The 20,361-nt window shown below is 36.5% G+C and overlaps 1 protein-coding gene and 1 pseudogene across 5 annotated transcripts; both read left to right on the top strand.

The window, feature by feature from the left end:
- The first annotated feature begins 3,986 nt into the window (after positions 1-3,986).
- Positions 3,987-13,988, top strand: LOC144558968 (uncharacterized). 4 transcript variants are annotated; one of them, XM_078307855.1, is made up of 15 exons: positions 3,987-4,688; positions 5,836-7,737; positions 8,070-8,198; positions 8,323-8,502; positions 8,707-8,753; positions 8,857-9,665; positions 10,522-10,590; positions 10,696-10,791; positions 10,915-11,036; positions 11,197-11,409; positions 11,688-11,945; positions 12,327-12,474; positions 12,773-12,906; positions 13,035-13,115; positions 13,450-13,988. In XM_078307855.1, exons 1-15 carry the CDS (start codon positions 4,170-4,172, stop codon positions 13,534-13,536), a joined length of 4,794 nt encoding a protein of 1,597 aa, XP_078163981.1. In that variant the 5' UTR covers positions 3,987-4,169; the 3' UTR covers positions 13,537-13,988. The 4 variants fall into 4 exon arrangements, with proteins under 4 accessions (XP_078163981.1, XP_078163980.1, XP_078163979.1 ...); XM_078307854.1 differs by having other exon boundaries at positions 10,522-10,617; XM_078307853.1 differs by having other exon boundaries at positions 10,522-10,617; positions 10,693-10,791.
- Positions 13,989-15,157: 1,169 nt separating this feature from the next.
- Positions 15,158-17,906, top strand: LOC144559373 (glutathione S-transferase U17 pseudogene; annotated as a pseudogene). Its single transcript, XR_013513125.1, has 3 exons — positions 15,158-15,182; positions 15,742-16,028; positions 17,355-17,906. The product of XR_013513125.1 is annotated as a glutathione S-transferase U17 pseudogene (transcript).
- Positions 17,907-20,361: the final 2,455 nt, after the last annotated feature.

Here is a 20,361-nt window from a genome sequence, read left to right as displayed (position 1 = left end):
CTCGCTTTCGCTCTCGCTCAAACACCTTATCCACATTCGGGACATACTATTGCATAATCGATTAAGAAAGCTATTTTTGAGTGGAAGTTGAATGAGAAGGTGTTTACAATCACTCTTGATAACTGTTCAGCAAACAATAATGCAATGACGTTTTTGGAATACATGTTTTGGGACAAGCCTGTTTTTGAGGGTGAAAACATGCACATGAGATGTGGGGCTCACATCTTGAACATTATGGTGCAGGATGGTATGGTGGTCATTCGGGAGGCTTTGACCAAAATTAGAGAGCTGATGCGGTACATAACTTCGAGCGGTCCGCGACTACAAACCTTCAACCAAATCCTAACTGCGATGCAGTTACCATCCAAAAAAGGGTTGACTTTAGACTGCATCACTCGATGGAATTCGACCTATGATATGGTCGTTGAAGCTTTGAAGTACAAGGATGCCTTGCTAAGATATGGAGATGGTAGTGCGGTGATTGTTCCTAGTTCGGAGGATTGGAACGTGGCGGTAGAGATGGAAAAGTTTTTACGGGTTTTTCGGGATGCAACAAAGAAGTTTTCAACCTTTAGGCAACCTTCTTCACATGAGTTTTTAAAGGAGGTGTGGACTATTCGTAGCACTTTGTTGGAGGAGCATAACAATCCCATTTTGCAAAACTTATCAACGGAGATGCAAAAGAAATTCAAGAAATATTGGGAAGAGCCGATTGGGATGCTAACATTAGCTACTGTTTTTTATCCTCGAAAAAAGTTTGAATGGGTGGAATTCTGTTTTGGTATTGCATATGGAGAAGGCACTGATGCGTACAAAGCAAAAGTTGAATGTGTGGAGAAGTCGCTTAAAAAATGGTACCAGGAATATGAGAGCAAAACTGGCCAAGCGACAACTAGTGTGTCACCGCAAGTGGAACGTCAAAATGAGAAACAAAAGAAGCTTGAGATCAGTTTTCAGGAGTTTCGTTCTCAAAATCGTCGATCACGACAAAAGAGATCCGAGTTGGATAATTATCTGGAAGATGCCGTGGTGGTAGAGTCGGATGAAGAATTTAATATTTTGCAATGGTGGAGAAAAAATTCAGAATTGTATCCGACTTTGGCAAAAATGGCAAGGGATTTCTTGGCAGTTCAAGTGTCAACCGTTGCATCTGAGTCAGCTTTTAGTGCAGCGGGTCGGTTGACAGATCACTTGCGGAGTTCTATGACACCGGAGACAATCGAGGCACTCATCTGCTCAAAGGATTGGTTTATCTCTATTGATGAGAGCTCCAACTTGGACCAGTTTCGTCCATTCATGCCTCATTCTTGATTAGTGTTAGAGGTAAATATTTTATTTATAATTTTCTTTAAAATTGAAATCTTATTTGAAATTCACATCTCATCATAACCTTTTATAAAATGCCACAGGATCATCGAGTGCTTGGTTTGGAAAAAGAAAATCGCCTGACAATTGAAAAAGATGAATGTTACGAAATTTGAGGCATGTTGATTCTCATGAATTTAAATTAACATTTGATTTGTAATGTGAAGAATTTTGTGTCTCTAATTCATGGATTGTTTGTCAGTTTTTTTAATTCTGATTATTTGTTGTTTTTGAATTCATGGATTTTTTAGTTTATTGTTATAATTTGAACTTATTTGAATTCATGGTTGACAGATTACTTGTTATAATTATTTTTCTTAAAACTAGATTTATCAATTTCCATTTCATTATATACTTTGATCTGTCACGGTTCTTTAAATTATGATTATTTTTCTGATTATTTTTCTGATCTGTCACGGTTCTTTAAATTTCCATTTCTTAAAATTCTGATTATTTTTCTGATTATTTGAATTCACGGTTCTTTAAATTATGTTTGAGCCGAGTCACAAAATTCACGGTTCTTATAATTCACGGTTCTGATCTGTCACGGATCGGATCAACTTAAAAACGTGATTTTATTTCTCTTATTATGATGTAAAACATTCAGAATTATTTGAATTCACTGTTCTGATCTGTCACGGTTCAGAAACGAAAGTCAGATAACACTAATTTAATACCATGCCTTTGAAATATATTACAATTAATTGAGTTTGAGCCGAGTTTTGGGTTTGGGCCGAGTTCGGGCCGAGCCTAAAGAGTCCAATGGACCGAGCCGAGTTCGGGCCGAGCTTAAAGAGTCTAATGGACCGAGCCGAGTCGGACTTTACTCTTCAAAGTTGAGTCGAGCCGAGTCGGGTTCTAATGAAAGAATGAATGGGCCGGGCTGAGTTTTGAGCGAGTTACCGCCCATTAACAGGCCTATATACTTCTATTAGACCATTAGATGAAACTGGACGTATCCATTACATGTCTTTACTGGAGTCAAGATATGGAGCTTTCCTCTCAAAGTCTCAACTCTCAAGTCTCAACAGAACTTATCTTTACGGTTGATGACAAATGTTATCAACAAATATATTTATAAAAAAAAAAATGTATTACAAATGCTCAGTTAACCACAACTCTGCACTACCAATCCGAACAACGTCTTCCTTAATAACTCGTGATAATTGCTTACTCCATTCGTTGCACAAAAGACCACATAAAGATGCAACTTACTATTTTTACTGCAAAATTAGAGAAATGTGGAACATTGGATTAAGATCTTAACACAATTAAACGGTCTATTATTGTTTAGGAGTAACAATAAAGAAGTGAAATAATTTATTTTGAATTAACTTAAATATTATTTCATTGGGACGTGATATGAGTACCCGCACTCTCATCCCCCATTACCCCCCAATTTTATTTGTTCAATTTCATCCACATTTCTCATGATCTATAAGGAATTTTGCAAATCTAAAACCACGAACGTCTTCTACGCAATTTTATCTTTCAAATGAGATCCATGATGACATACTTTCGAGCTCGTTATCACACAAGTATTTATACCTCGTCATTTAAGTATTTATACCTAATATTTTTCACATATGACACTGCTGACATTTAAAAAGTATTAATATCAAGTATTACAAGTATTTATACCTATGCACGGAAGTATTTATACCTATGTGGTCAACTATTTTTGTTAGATAAAGGTTGACGCAGAGACGATTAGGGAAATGTGATGCGGAGATGCGGGGTGCACGATTAGGGATAAAATAGGTATAAATACTTGCACGATGAGGTATAAATACTTGTGTGACGATGAATCCGAAAGTACGTCGTTATGGATCTCATTTGAAAGATAAAATTGCGTAGAATACGTTCATGGTTTTAGATTCGCAAAATTTCTCATAGAACGTGAGAAATGTGAAAGATATTGAAAAAAAAATCCACCTCTAAAAATGTGTATGATTCTTCTCCCATATAGTTTGAGTGGTCCCTCTATATAGTTATATCAAGTTAGACATGCAAGTATTGATATCTTAATTTGCAAATATTAATTTATTATCTTCTAAGTATTTATACCCATGAATTTAATTAAACTTGGAAGATCACAGTATTGTGAATAAATTTAATTAAACTAGTTAGTTAAGTTAATTTATGGGAAGTTAAAATATGTTTAAGAAATGAGGGTACAATGCGGATACTGGAGTGTGGGGATTGAAATAATTATTTTATTTCATTTTACTCTCTTAAATTTATTACATATAAAAGCTCGAACAAGGAGTTTAGCACAACCAAACACGCACGTACGGAATAACCGGGGAATTAACGAGAATACAAGGGTGTAAATTTTGCAAAACAAATTTTCCACTGGCAACTTATCAATTCAATTTGTTTTCCGTAAATATGGTCACTAAATTTTTACTAAAATTTCTGATAATTATTTTCTTGCTCTTTATCTTGATGGTAATTTACGAGAAAATTTCCGCTGAACCTGGTCTATGCGAAAAGCCTCGATCTATGCCTACCCAAACACAGTACTGCAAATCACGGTTCTTCAGACCTTGTTCACCAAATAACTTCTCGCTCGACCCCGACTCCAGTTTTTCTTTCGTCCCTTGCCCCTCCTCCATCCTTCTCTCCCATAGTATTAGGTAGATAGATCGGATCCTGACATCGCGTACATCTCCTTCTGTTGCTTATGGCGAAGTGTTAGGTGAAATAAGCGAAATAAAATACTCCAAATTAATCACAACACAAGAGAAAGATAGAGAGGGAGAGAGAGGTGTAGTACCCCGTCTCCGTACTCATCTCTTTCCATGGGTAAAAAGCGAAACCCTACCCATTCGGCTCACTCTCCGATGTCCGCCGCAAAACCGGGGGCGACTTCCTCGCCGCGCGATCCCACGCCGGAGATCAAATCGGAGTGCGAGCGATCTTTGACTGCGCTCCGACGTGGCAACCCCACCAAAGCCCTTCGTTTGATGCGCGAGGCAGTCGGCAAGCACAGCGACTCGGCTTTGGTGCACCGGGTCCACGGCACGGTCCACGCTAAAATGGCAGCTGTGATCGAGGACCCAGTTGCGAAGCAGAGACATTTAAAGGTTGCAATTGATTCCGCACAAAGGGCTACTGAGCTGGCTCCAAATTCCATCGAGTTCGCGCATTTCTATGCTTCACTGTTGCTTGAATACACGGCTGAGTCAGGGGGGTATGACTTGGCTTTGACTGAGTGTGAAAGAGCTCTTGGTGTAGAGAACCCGGTGGACCCTGCTGAGGAATCGTTGCATGTCAGTGAAGAGACTGCCGCATCCACACCAGAAGCGAGGATTAATCAGGTTAGTCTTAAGCTTGAATTCAATTTACTTTGAGGGGTTTCCGGGTAGTTCTTAGGTGAAACCGCCTGTTACTGTGCAATTAATTATTTGTTAGAATTAAATAAAAAGTACGATTCCAATGGTTATTATATCATGCTTTGGTAACTTTCTTTTTTGTAGAATAAGGACTAGATGTTGTGGGACTTTGCATTTCTTCAGAATATTTATTTTAATTTTGGTGGTGATTGGGGTGTTTTTGTGGACCAATAGTAATAGAAGCTTTTTATTCAAATTCAAGGCGATATTTCCAGAATTTCAAGATCTATTTTATACTAGCAGTGGCAGTGCAAATAGAGTTAATTTACTTCGCAGTTTTCAACCATATCTCATTTTAACTTGACAGAATCAGAGTCTTCTTTTCCTAGAATGGCTTTCATTTACTCTTTCATAGTACATGATTTGGTGCAATACAATTAGAACCAAATAAGAACGTATATTAGCAAAATATTTGTACCCATGAGATAAGAACCTGTTTCTCAAAGGAATGAGGAAAAAAAAGTATTCGCAGTAGTTAACACACAAGCACTGCATATAGAAAAGGAATGAACTAACAAATTAGTAATAGTTTTCTTAGGGAAAATAAAGCCCTTCCAATTTGAAACATCCTTTGAGAAATGGAATAGGAGCTAGGGGTCAATGCAAGCAACTTGGAATTGATAGTGTTGTCATCTTGTTTCAAGGGATATGGTTTTGGTAGTGTACCACCTCATGCTACCCTTGGTTTCTGACAACAGCCTATGTGACATAAATTTTTATTGGACTCTCTATTAATTTCTGGTTCTGGTTTGATATATTTTTTCCTTTCTTGTTGAATATGTACTGTAATTGTTATTGTCCTTTCTTTATTGATGTAATAGTAGCACCAATACACCAATATCGGATTCTTGGCTTAGTACGGAGTGTCAAGAAAGGTCTGTTAATCTTATTTGTGCTCCCATTTTCTCACGAGTTCAATGTAGTACTGAACTAAACTAAGAAGAAAAATAAACTAGTAGTATTGACATTGGTAGACTAGTAGATACAAAATAGGTATTGCAAAATAGATTACTTCCAAGATGAATTAGCTTGGTATAAGTAGCCACATGACGATAATTTGTGTATATGATAGGTACAAGGGGAGTTACGCAACCTAATCCAGAAATGCAACCTTGCTTCCATCTCAACCTGGATGAAAACTCTAAATGAGGACAAATACCGCCTGATTCCGGTGCGCAGCTTCAACGAGCAGCTTGAATATCGTGTACCGACAGGCCCCACTGCACCCCCACCTCGCAGGAACAACGAGATTAAAAAGGCTTCCAAAACCATAGATGAACGTCGCAAAGAGATTGAGGTGCGCGTCGCAGCCGCACGGCTGTTACAACAACAACGTGCTGACCCCGGCCAGTCTACTTCTGTCGCATCATCTGGTTCTCACATTGAGGATGAGCATTCCCCAGCTGCTGCCTCATCATCCTCCCCCTCTGGGTTCCACCGCCGCAAACCAGTCTCACGTAAGCCAGTAAGCAGCTCTTCCTCAAACCGCATGGACCAGGTCCGGGCATATTGGAACTCCATGCCAGCTGAGAGACAGCTCGGCTTATTGAGAGCAAGCATACCAGAGATTAAGTCTCATTATACAAACTCGAAAGAAACTGCTGTGCTGGATTTACTCTCTGAGGCTTTATCTTTTGCTGAGGAGTATGGCACATGGGAATATTGGTTCTGCTTTAAATGTGACGAGAAGTTCTCTGACGCTGTGTCCCACCTGAACCATGTCAGTTCACATGTTGGGGTGATTTCTGATCGTGCAATGGAGGCAATCCCAGAAGAGGTTGACCCTAATTGGGTTGACATGTTGACCAACGCCATCTTGAAACCAATTGACGTGGAGACTGTAATCAGGTCTTCTGATGAAGAGATTAATAGAAACAGTAACTTTTTAATGAACGCCAATCCTGATAACTCAGATTATGCAAGCCCAGTCTATAGCTTGGAGGGAGAGGCTAAAGAGAGTGGGGATTGCAATGGGTTTGAGAAAATTGAGTGTGAGGTGAATGGTGAGGATGCTGCTGCTGTAGGACCCCACAAATGGCCATTGTCTGATGATCCTGAGAGGGGGAAACTACTGGAGAAGATTCAGTCAATGTTTTCCTTCATGACAAAGCATCGGTGCCTCTCAACTAGGCATGTTAGAAAATTGCTTGAATTTACAAATGACCAGATAAAGACACTTCCTCTCCCCTCCAATGTTCTCTTTGTTTGTGGTGAGGAACTAGAGAGGACCCCCCTGGGCCTCTGCTTATTGGACGCTTCAAAGCTCCGATCTGTACTCAAGTTTCTCCAAGAACTTTGTCAGACTGGTGGATTACCAAGGTTGGTGGAGAAGGATGCTTCTGCTGGGGATGTAGATGGTACTACAAAAAAAGGCATTTTTTTAGAAAGAGTTAAACTCGATATTGATACATCTACACTTACTATTGAAGGAACTGAAAGTGAGAGAGATCCAATAGATGCAAATGCATTGTTTCAGTGGATTTATGCGGGCCCTTCCAGTGCTGACCGGCTGACAGCATGGGCCTGCATTAAGGAGGAGAAACCGAACCAGGTACTGGAGTTGTTACAGAATCTAGAAAAGGAGCTTTCATTATGTCAAAACTTTTGTTACAGAAAACTAGAATACCTTGGAACTTTACAAATCCTCGAGTTGCTAGAGAATCTGAGAGAAGAAAAGGGCTTAGGTTATGAAGATTTCCTTAAAAAGAGGTATGGTGAGCTGATGGAGGGGCAATTAGAGGAGATGCCAATAGAGAGCAGTCAGGAGGAACTTAATCTGATAAGATCCTTGTTCAAAGAGGCACATCAGCAATTTAATGTAAACCATTATGCGTATGAAGACGGCATCGGATCAAGACTCCGTGATATAGAAGCTTTAGATGAGGATGAGTGGAGAATGCAAGACTTTGGGCCTGCAGGGGATAGCCTCATAAATGATGTAATTAATAGTAAGAAAGACACTATTAGTGCAGAGGTAAGTGCTTTATTTATTTGTTCATCCTTTGCTCCATTTTTTTAGAGTTCAGGTGTATAAAATGATAATTAGCGCACACTTTTTTTTTTTATCCGGGTTATCAACTTATTTATTTATTTGATTTGGGGGGGGGGATTCATGTTTAACCTGGATAGTTCTTTAAAACCCAAACAGAGAGTATGGCATAATTAAGTGCCAGTAATTGGTCTGTAAAGTTTCAACTCCAAGTTAATGGATGTTCTAAATCTTACGCAATGTGTTGGCACCTGGTAAACCAAACTTGCTATATGCAACCGATTTTCGAACTTGACTTGATGTGATATGATTTACAGCTAAACAAGCTAGATGTTCGAATCATGCGAGGGATTGCAGGGATGCGTCTTTTGGAGCACAAGCTGGGGCCTGTCTCTTTGTTTGACTACCGTTTTGTTCTCATCCCTATCATTAAATCCTTTCTTCGGGTCTGTAGATTTCTCTTTTTTTCCATCATCTTTGTACAGCTGCCCATTAAGAAGATATAAAGAATGTGAAAGGAATGATTTTCCTATTTTACATATTTTGTTTTTCTTAAATTTTGACTTGTAGACACGGCTGGAGGAGCTAGTGGACAAGGATGCAAAGGCTAGATCTGATGCAGCAAGAGAGGCCTTCTTAGCTGAGCTAGCAAAGGATGACGAGAAAAACAGTTCAGAGTCAAAACAGTTGAATGAGAAGTCAAAGGAAAAGAAAAAGAGCAGAGATTATAGAAAGTCCAAGTCTCCCAAGGTTGTCAATTTATACATCTTTATTCATTAATATTGTGGAATTGGTATTGGACCTGAATGCCTTTTCGGCTAAATAGTCAAACAGTTGTCAAAGTAATATGTTTAAGACGAGTTTCACTTAATCAAGCCTCAAGTGATGTTGTGGGTATAATGTACTTGGGTGATCTTAGTTTTTACATCTCAAATACTTTTAATTGCTTTCCAGGGCTCGAGCATGGACACTGTTATTCATGAAGGAACCACAGAAAAACCGTAAGCAAATCCCTTCTCAAGCTCTGATTACTTAATGTTGTGAACAGAAAAAACAACAAGGATTATAATTATCCAAGGAATACTGATGGCCGTATTTGTTTAGTGAGGTCGCCATGGATGGTAATATGGAGGAAGTGACAACTGATGAGACTCTAAACCAAGATGAAGAAGAAACAAAGCGAATGGTAGAGATAGAGGCCGAAGAGAGAAAACTAGAAGAAACCCTAGAGTACCAGAGAAGATTGGAGGAGGAGAGAAAACTCGAGAAAACTCTAGAATACCAGAGGAGGATAGAGGAGGAAGCCAAAAAACAGCGGCATGACCTGATCAGCCAATCCAAAGCTGTTGTTGAGGATTATCAGAATGATCCTCAGAGTAGCAATACCAACGACATATCGCCTGTTGTTCTTGAGGGGATCAGCTTTGGGGATTTCCACTTCCCTGAAATCACGGTTGGTAATACTGACAAGCAACAAAATGCTGCATCTAATAATGTGGAGCCTGCAAAGGAGCAATCAGGAATGAATATAGCGGAAAACCAGTTGGGCCTGCCAAGAGCTCCTGTTAACGGTGCCAACAATGGCCTGCCAAGAGCATCTCCTGTTAACGGTGCCAACAATGGCCTGCCAAGAGCATCTCCTGTTAACGGTGCCAACAATGGCCTGCCAAGAGCATCTCCTGTTAACAGCACCAACAATGGTCTGCCAAGAACATCTCCTGTTAACAGTGCCAACAATGGCCTGCCAAGAACATCTCCTGTTAACAGTGCCAACAATGGCCTGCCAAGAGCATCTCCTGTTAACAGTGCCAACAATGGCCTGCCAAGAGCATCTCCTGTTAACAGTGCCAACAATGGTGGCCCCAGAAAGGCCAACAAAACAGGCCGTCAATCAAACCAGAAGCATAAGCAAGGTTTGTATGTCTACAAATTGCTTTCGTTTTAGTCAACTTTTAAAAAATCGTGTGTGGCATCGCGGTTTTGGTTTAATGATTATGTGAAATGAAAAGTCCGATACATTATGATACCCGCATTTTCTATAACAACTAGTTTTTGCAGTTTTACAAATTCCTAATTATAAATAACACTTATTTTTTTAATAACATAACACAATATCAATTATAGCAAATCAGTTTACAGATTAACTTTTCAGAAAGTGTCAGACCTGAAAATTGCACTCTAACCCTTGGATAGTTTTAAAAACTGTATAGAATGGCTTCTTAAAGTAAAACCGGTTTTTGATTCATAATCAGTTTATCGTCCAGAATCCATCAAAGTAAGGACCTATTTATTTCAGAATTATAACACCACGGTGTTCAAAGTCTGGTTTAACCTTTTCATCGCGTTTTTGTGTATTTTTAAAGCTTTGCTTAGTAGATGTTTTATATAAGGGATAAAACAGTATTGTTTAACTTGTAAGTTTTTTTTTTTTTATGTTTGGAATCTCATGTAATATATGGGATTACTGTCTCTGTTCCATAGTTCATCTCGATTACTTCAGTCACTTTTCACAGAACAGCAAGAGATTTTGTATAGCACAATTCTCTGCCTATAGTGCTACAATTATATCTTTATTTAAACCCGTCTCTCGTATAATGGTTTGCAGAACTTCAGCACACTTCATTGGGTTTCTATTACTGTTTCTGAGTTTATCTCAATTTCTTCAACCACTTGTCCACAGCAAGAGATTTTTTTATAGTACAATGCTCTACTGGTACAACTATATCTTCTATTTAAACATGCCTCTCATTTTTATATAATGTTTCACAGAACCCAGCAAAGTTCAACAGATGGAAATTGGAGAGCATCAGTCTGTAGATCATGCTTCTGCAAATGGCGGTACAGGAAACACAACTGTGGTCAATGGTTGGAATATAGTTTAGAGTGACCTTCTGTATGTGATTTTCTTATATGTACTTACAATTTTTTTTTTTTTTGTAGCAGATAATGGTGCTAAATCTTTAAGGCAAATTCATGACGAGAAAGAGGACGAAGAGAGATTTCAAGAGGATCTTAAAAAGGCTGTGCTGCAAAGTCTTGGTATGATATTGTTCAAAGGGCTTAGTGCTGTAGTTGTATTTATGTATAAAATGATATTTTGCATTGGGTTTGGTGAATCCTTAGTACTGATCTCTTATTTATAAAATGATATTTTACATATAGAGTGGGATTCTCAAAATGGGACAAGTGAGGTTGGTAGCATTGCATTGGAAAGTGACGGTGTAGGCCCCGGCCTTAAGAATGCTGTTGGAGAGTACAATTGCTTTTTAAACGTGATTATCCAGGTACTAAATAGGCTTGGTACCAAGCTGGCTTCTTTCATGCTTTCCATTCGCCTTTTGGATTAAACAAAAAAAAAAGGTTCTTTCCTAGGAGGTTAGTTGGCTCAGGGCATTGATAGGTATTACTTTGTACATTCTTTTCTGACTTAAATATTTTTTCCAGTCATTATGGCATATTAAGCGGTTTAGAGAGGAGTTTCTGGCCACGTGCTCACTTCACTCACACATCACTGATCCTTGTGCTGTGTGTGCACTTTATGAGATTTTTGTGGCACTAAATAAGGCGTCAGAAGGAGGCGAGGGAGATACAGTTGAGCCGACTTCTCTTCGGCTGGCTCTGAGCAAGCTCTATCCTGACAGTAATTTCTTTCAGGAGGCAAGTTGTGAATTTTTTTATTTCTTAGGGTTTATCACGAACCTTTCTTATTTTGTAGTTTTATTGCAAATCCATTACAACCTACCAAAAATATAATTGCAAAAAAATATTGTTAGTTCAGTTGCATATAATTATAGTGACAAAAATAATATAAGAATGATGCTGTAATAAGTACCTTGGGAAGTGCAAAGCAAATCAAAATTATTCTTTTTAGTTCTGCATGCAATCAGTAATAGTTGGAATCAGAACTGTATGTCATCTAAACTTGTTGATGACAGAAACAAATGAATGATGCGTCAGAGGTACTAGGAGTGATTTTCGAGTGCCTCCACAATTCCTTCGCTTCTCAGACAGAACCTGAGACGTCCTCCGTAGGGTCGTGGGACTGTGCAGACAATACTTGCATAGCACACTCTCTCTTTGGCATGGACATTTTTGAGCAGATGAACTGCTACAACTGTAATCTTGAATCACGGCGCCTCAAGTACACCTCTTATTTCCACAATATTAATGCTAGTGCTCTTCGAGCCACTAAGGTGAGAAAGAAACAGTCTTTGATTTTTTAATCTACTTTGCTGTAGGTTTCTTGTATTTTTTATCACATCCTATAAAAAAATACTGTGTAGTTTATACCTTTTATTAGACTGATATTTGCATTCCAAAATGTGTTAGGGAAGTGTGGATCCTTTGATCTCCTGATGATGTGTCTAGTTGTATATGAGCTAGATTAATTTAGAATGAAATAAACCACCTTGACAATATTTTGCAAATTAAGGAAACCCAATAAGTTAGTTCGTAATGTTGTATAGATAGTTATAATTTAAATCCTTATGCAGCTAACATCTGAGTAGTATTATGATGTGCTCAGGTCTCTGTGTATATTGTTGAACTATTAACTGAAAATAGAATTCTTTCAGAGCATGTGTCCGGATAATTCATTTGATGAACTACTGAAGATAGTAGAGACAAATCATCAATTGACTTGTGATCCTGAAAATGGTGGCTGTGGCGCACCAAATTACATCCATCACATTCTCTCAAGTTCCCCTCATGTTTTTATGACAGGTGAGCTCCCAATTCTTGAAGTATTTTAAACTTTTGCTGTGCACAAAAGTTTCCAGTTAGCTTATGTTCATTCTGAAGTCACACTATTTGTACACCATCCCTGTGCTCCAGAATAAAAATAACATGTAAAGTACCCATTTCTCTGTAACCTGTTATATTCTTTAATTTCTTTTTTGAAGAGGTTACAGAACAGGGTACATTCTTGCAGGTGCATGAAGAGGAAACTTAATTGAATGGTTCTTTGGTGTCTAGTTTGTTGACCTGAGATGTTTCCTGTTTATTTTGTTAAAAATTGCAGTATTGGGCTGGCAGCATATGAAGGAAAAGCCAGAGGACATATCTGGAACTTTGTCTGGCATCACTACTGAAATTGATATTAGTGCCATGTACCGTGGGATTGATAAAGGAAGAAAACATCACCTTGTTTCAGTAGTATGCCCTTTTTGTTCATTTTATCATTCTATATTGAAACAGCTAATTTTGTTCAGTAATTTTTTACTTAAATGCAACTTAGAGATCATATTTCATCATGTTTTGATATTTTGTCCGTGTTTTGACAGGTTTGTTACTATGGGCAACATTATCACTGCTTTGCATATGAGAATGAACGGTGGGTCATGTTTGACGACCAGACGGTTAAGGTAACAATAAAGGTTTTCTTCATACAAGAATGTATATAGATGTCAGCAGTTTTGATTATAACCTATGCGGTCACACATATCCTTGTAACAGCATTGTTTCTCCTAATTGTGCCTTAACTATTATTTCTGAAATGCCAGTTGTCCAGTTCTGAGCATGAGCAGCAATGTACTGTAATATGTTTCCAGATATTGTTATCAAACAATGACTGGACATTGAACATTAAGCTGATTAGACATATAGCCCTTAATACAAATCAACATCCCTAAGTCTCTCTGATACCATTTGCTGCTTGGATGTAATTTTTTTTTCTTTTTTTCATTTATTTTTCAACAGGTAGTTGGTAGTTGGGATGATGTCATAGCAATGTGTGAGAAGGGGCATCTGCAACCTCAAGTTCTTTTCTTCCAAGCAGATAATTAGTTGCATGCTCCCCTCATTTTTTTTTATCTGGTGACGGAATTGATACTTACCCATTTCCATGATCGGTACATGTTTTTTTATGGAAGCATAATTTTGGTCAATTTTTCCTTCCATACCATAAACATGTGAAGAGGTAGATGCAATACTGAAGGAGCCTGTTATATAGTGAAAAACTTGATTTGTTCACAAGCAAGAGAGTGTTGAAGCTGCATTCAGATCCTTGTTTGAGAAAAGGGAGTTCTAATCAGAAATGTATAGGTTCTTTATTTTTTTTTCTTTAATAGTGGTCTGAGGTATAGATGATTTTTGGGATCTATGAAGTGTCCAGGAAGGTAAAATCTGATGGGCATTTTGGAGCCTTTTTATTTTTGGTTAGGTAAAAGTGCTATTGAGAGAGAATCTGATGTTCTGGTTGAACATTCAATGATAGTAATAATGATTTTAGTGGATTTTATGGTCTGAGTAGTCACTAGAAATGTATTACATGTATTACATCCTTTTTCACTCTTTTTTTCCCTCTTTTATCTTTGCTCGAGGTACATCTTAGACAATCTCCATGACCTGTGTAATCTCTGTGATGAAATGTTTTACATGACGAGTTATCAAAATAAGGTGTTGTATATGGCTAAAGAGAGAGAAAGTAATAATGTATTATTTCTGTTAGTTAATTGTTAGGAAAGCGATTCAAGTTACGTATTATCAAAATTCGGGTACGTTGCTCATTTTTTTCTAGAAGTTTTCTCTGTCGGACAACTCGTGATAAACTGATAGAAAAAATGTCATTATGTTCTCCAAATCAAGTCAGCGTGACAGTTAAATATTTGTTTGCTAAATCTGTATTAAGTGCACCTTATTAATTAATTAGTGTCAATTTATGTCAAATAGAAAAAAAAATACTCACATATTTGCTAGAATACAAAACAGTATATTTTTTAATGAATTTAAGGCCCCTCTCAAAATTTGGTAAATATTTTTGTTCTGACATTTAATTCCCTCTCAAATTTTTTTTATAAACTTAACTGGCCTCGAAATTCAAAACGGTACCAATTATATGGACTACAAAGTCATCAGATTGACCGTTTCCGTTTTTAAAGAAAGAGGGAAAAATACAGAAACTACGGATGAATTGAAGGATCTGGACCACCTGGTAGTTTCCGTCTAATAGATGAGATTTTTTCTACTCATTTAAATATCAAAGAAAAGGACAGGACCTCTCCTTTGGGTTAAAAAATACAGAAGGGTGGTTTATTTTACTGTGTGCCCGTCAATATCAGCCAACCAAAAATGACCCCGCCTCATTATGTAATTTGTTAGAAATTTATTTTATAAAACCCAAAATTTATATAAATAAATATTATTTTTACTAATAACGTTTTTAAACTTTATGAATTATGGAGCTATTAATTTCTGTAACTCATTCATTCTTTTAATTGCCATTATTTGAAACATAACGTTCATTTCTTTGATATACTGATTTCACTTTAATTGCAATGAATAGCTATTTATTTCATTTCATTTCTTTGTTCCGTTTGATTGATTGCTTTCGGTTCACATATTTGAAATATAATGAATAGCTATAATTTGAACGTTATTTTTTTTAGTATGTAATAATGGTAAAAGAATGAATAGAAAGTTCAAGAATACAAGTTTGTCTATAAATAATACATAATACTTGTCTCTTCTTCCTGTTAGCTCCATATTTCATAAATTCAATTTCTATTCTCCTACAAATAAATATTTTCTTTATAGAAAATATATTATTCTGCTATCATTGTTGAAAGAAGCTATATCAACCTCTATCACGGTTGCGCCCGCAGGCAGAGGAATACCGGCGTAACTTGGGGCAATCTTAACCGATTATTCCTGCGCTTAGGACGGGAAGTTGCCTTAGGTCCGCATTTTGCAGCTCCGGGTAATAAAGTTTTAATTATATTCTTGATTATATTTTTTAATATAATTGTTATTTATTTTATTGATCAAAATTCAGATTTAAAATTAGTTGGTTAGTTCATATTTTTCCAACATAATTTAGATAGCGCAAACAGACGCTCACAAAACACAATACTGCATAAGTGCATATCAAATGGCAACAAGTGGAATACGGAAGTGAAATTACTCGGGACATAAATTGACACTAATTACCAACTAATTACTCGGGGCATAAACCACAAGTGGAATACGGAATTCGTATTGCACATCTTTCAGGTTTATGCCCAAATACCACAAGGGCTAGAATTGCACTGAACCTGAAAGATGTGCAATACGAATTCCTGGAAGAGCAATTCGGAACAAAGAGCGAGTTGCTGCTCATGTCGAATCCGGTTTATAAGAAGATGCCAGTTTTGATTCATGACGGAAAATCAGTATGCGAATCCATGATCATTGTGCAGTATATCGATGATGTTTGGGCTGGATCTGGAACCACCTTGATGCTGACTGATGCGTATGAGAGGGCAATGCATCGGTTTCGGACCGTCTATGTTGATGACAAGGTACTGATAAATCTTTTAAGTCTTGCTTAGTGTTTAGTTTTAGCGGTTAAAGTACCATTTAACTCTTGTACAAAAAGACCTAAGACTTTGGGGAGAATGTTCATGTCTTCTGTGCATGTGAGAATTGCTCCTGTGAAAAGAAAAGTACATACTTTGAAAAAGGATAAATTCCTTTTGTTCTAGTACTTACTAATAGTAATTGCGGGGAGAAACAAGAATATCACCGATAACATAAAACTGATCGAAATTATAGCATCTCAGATAGTGAAGGAAAAACGTGACGTAACTAAAATTTATTTTTAAGAGAACGTGACTAAAATAGTGAAGGACAGTAACGTCACGCAAATAGTCACATCGTGATCACACGTGACGATCACGTATAATTATTATTTTCAAGTTTTAAGTTAGTTCAAAGAAAATAACAAAATATATCAAAAAATAACAAACTACTAAAAAAATTATAATTAAGAAATGATGTTAAAAAAAGTGGTCATGAACGTGTCACATGAAGTGATTAGGTCAATTTGCGTGATGTGACGTGACGTGATTAAGATGACGAGGGCAGTCACGTCACACATCACATGAGTCACTTTACGTGATCGACACATGTAACGTGACAAAACGATGCGATTAAAGTTGAATTGCTATAGAACTTTTCACCTTGATTGGAGATGCTTATCATCTCCAACATATTAGGATCTGTATTCTGTATGAATGAGAGAGAGAATATATCCATTATATGTTTATTTGGAAAGCCTCTGATTTCAGTCCAGGCCCATGGGCTAGATCCACAAATTAAAGGCTTAATTATTTGGAAATTCTACATTTGTAATCTGTCACACAAACAACATTTTGCAATATACAATGAGCAAGGCTACGGTGCTATGGGTTGCATAGAGGGCTTCTATGCAACGGCTCAATATTCAAGTTTTTAAAATCCTAACGGTCGATCTGAACTGCTCAACATGATCTCCATATGAATATGTACTTGCAAACTAAATTTTACATTTTTTAGAATTTTTTTACTATTTTTTTAGATAGGTAGAAAATCACTTGATCTAAAAAATTCTGCACCATTCAGATATTTGATTTTTTTTTACCTATCTAAAAAATAGTAAAAAAATTCTAAAAATTCTAAAATTTGGTTTGCAAGTACATATTTATATGAAGATCATGTTGAACAGTTCGGATCGGCCGTTAGGATTTTAAAAACTCGAATATTGAGCCGTTGCATGGAGGCCCTCTATGCAACCCATAACACCGTAGCCTTACTCATATACAATACCGTTGCATTTGTTATACTAACTTGTTATTTAACTCTTGCAGCTCATTCCCCCTCTTTTTAGCACAATAAGGTCTCAAACCGATGAGGCTAAGGTCGAGGCCAAGGAGCAAACAGTGGCAGCTCTACAACTCTTAGAGGAAGCTTTTGACAAGGTCAGTAAGGGAAAGCCATTTTTCGGCGGTGACACGATTGGATACCTCGACATAGCACTCGGTTCTTTCTTAGGATGGATGAGAGCACTCGGTTCTTTCTTAAGAGATTAGTGGCCTCAAGCTGTTAGATGATGCTCAGACCCCGCTTCTCAGTGCATGGGCTGAAAATTTTTGCAACAATGAAGCAGTGCGGGTTGTTTCGCAGGAAACCACAAAACTTGTGGAGTTCTCCAAGGTTCTTCTAGCGAGGAATAAAACCAGACCTCCAGCCGAGTGATGTTTCAAATTTTGGTACATGATGTGGTGTAGGTTGCATGATGACTAGTTGTTACTGAAATTTCCCATTATGATTTGTATTTGTATAATCCTTATATATGGTTTTTGTTGATTGGGCAATTTTCTGCTTAGGGGAAATAAAAAATAATTACAGTGATTGACTAATTTATTTTGCTTCTTTTTCAAAAAATTTAGGCTGTGTTTGGATTGATTTCTTACAAGGCATTTTTATATAGTCATTTGTAGTCATGGTTTATGGTTATTGTTGTTGAAATTGATATTACTGGTATCCAAACATTGCTGTTAAAAAACGAAATTGTATCATGTCAATGGGTAACAAGCAATTATTTTTCAAAGATATACGATGAAATAATATTTTTTTTTATCAATAAAGAGTTTATATGTACATAAAAATAGATCAGAAATGAAGAAAACCAAGCCAATGGCGCTCCAAAGTCAGAAAAGTCCAATTGGACTGCAAAAGTTGACATCTCATAATTTCATACATGTAAAAACCGATATAGAAAATTGATTTAAAAATCATATAATATTAAAAAGTCAATGTTCCATTGCAGCAGAATCATTGCTATTGTATTTACCTGGATTTAAAATGTCTCATATTTTGTTTAATTATCTCTATACTTTCTACCCGTTTTTCCTATTTCACCCCTGCATTAGGCCAATATCATGTCCCATCACTACTAAACCTCAAATAGCAAATAATGTGAGCTCCTTCAATCTGGTAAGCTGAAAAAAAATAAAAAATAAACAACGCATAGATCATGAGACAATTCAAGATATCAAGTTGTATACCGCCTAAACCAGAAAATGAGCATCCAACAAGCAAAACCATTGCCTTCAAATAACTCCCTTGGACTGTATAAAATTACACAAAACATTTACTCAAGATATCAAGTTACCTCCTTCCTTGTGGTCAACTATTTTGGAATCCTTTTTCTGACCCTACAACAGATTTATCACGATTAAATAAATGTAATTGACATGAAGTAAACTGTGTACAGTGACAACTAATACTAAAACCAAAAGTAATTTTTCATTCTTTGGTGGCTGAGGCATTAACTAATAATTAAGAAACCACCATAAGGAGAAGACCGTATTTCATCACATACAATAGTGTTCTCTTTAGACCATTTATCGCAAGTTGAGTCATTACCACCGTATTTAGAAAAGTGAAGAAGTGATAGAATTCTTGTATACTGGTAAATGAAGTAGATAGTATGAAGTGAGAAAAGAAATTCTGTTTTTATTATCCTTCATCAATCAAATACATCTCCTATTTATAGGAGTGATTACAATCCTTGTTACAAGCTTCTAATTAACTCTAGAAGACCTGTTTAGTTCCAACAGCTTTAACAACTAACTGATTATTATCCAACAGCTTTAACTAACTAACAGCTTAATTAATAAGCCAACTAACTGCTTTGACTAATAAGAAGGCTGATTTACAAAACATGTGCTTACAAATCATGACTATGTAAATTCATAATAATATTTATGGCAAGCTGAACTACTAAGGTATCAAGAAAGAAGTTACGGTTTGGATATTTATTACTTAAATGACTTGGGAGGATCATGAAAATTATGACGAACATAAGAAAAAGAATAATTACATGTTTATATTCGATTAATTTACTAGCGAGTACAACACAATAATTTCTAGGATTTTAACTCAGCAAGCAAAGATGTCATATATTTTCACGTAAAACCCTTACATTTTACATATAGCAAAGATTGTTAAATATTTGTGACATGTTTTTCAAAGTTTTAGTATAACACCCTCATCAGTTCTGCACTATCCTTTTTTCAAACATGAAAACCAAAATTATATTCCAGAGATGAGAGAACAGGCTGCCAGTATTACCTCAATATATAAGAGAGAGAGAGAGAGAATCTTGGCAGCTACTGCTAAACATTTAGAGAGAGAGTACTCGATAGCCACTACCAAGATTTTTTTTTTTTTTTTTGAACAAAAATGCCCATAGGCTTGACATTAATCAGGCTAAAAAAGATTATATGTACTGATATCATGATATCAGGTTACGAGACCTAAAACCTCCAAAATCCTGGATATTAAAAACAACAGATTCCTCAACAAAAAAAAAAAAAAGATTATTGTTTCTATAAAATTTGATATTTATTTGGACCGTAACAACAAATAACGCTTTCTCAAGACTGGGGCCGCCATTTGTCGTTGCGCCCCACAAAATCTCAACAAAACCCAAGAAATTCATCCGATTCCATTGAAATTTAAAATATTTGTTTAATAATTTTCAAAAATAGAAAAAACAATAATAATTTAAATATATTAGAAATAATATTAAACAAAATAGATAAAACATCTTATAATTTAGATGTACAGAAGGACTCAAAAATATTTTTCAGGCATGATTTTTTTCGACCGTAAAAAAAAAATGCTTTGGATATGAATTATTGATCTCAGTTCAAATGTCACTTCTAGTAAATAAATAAATTATTATGGTTCTTCTAGTACATACAAGTTGTAAGATACTCCATTTTTCTTCGAAAAAAATTGATTTGACTTTTGTAATGATTGCAAGGAATTTTTTTTCAAAATAGGAGTACCTTAGAATTTGAATAT

This window comes from Carex rostrata, chromosome 9 (genome assembly GCF_964058835.1).
Source record: "Carex rostrata chromosome 9, lpCarRost1.2, whole genome shotgun sequence".
In the NCBI taxonomy this organism is placed as follows: domain Eukaryota; kingdom Viridiplantae; phylum Streptophyta; class Magnoliopsida; order Poales; family Cyperaceae; genus Carex; species Carex rostrata.
Note: the sequence above shows the minus strand (reverse complement) of the source record. Positions and strands in the feature narration are given on the sequence as shown.

What these genes read in the sequence shown, in the direction of transcription:
- LOC144558968 (XM_078307853.1), top strand. Translation starts at nt 4,170, where the DNA reads ATGGGTAAAAAGCGAAACCCTACCCATTCGGCTCACTCTCCGATGTCC. An exon ending in GAAGGAACCACAGAAAAACC is followed by an intron (nt 8,754 to 8,856) that starts GTAAGCAAATCC and finishes GTATTTGTTTAG; the next exon opens with TGAGGTCGCCATGGATGGTA. An exon ending in AACATCACCTTGTTTCAGTA is followed by an intron (nt 12,907 to 13,034) that starts GTATGCCCTTTT and finishes GTGTTTTGACAG; the next exon opens with GTTTGTTACTATGGGCAACA.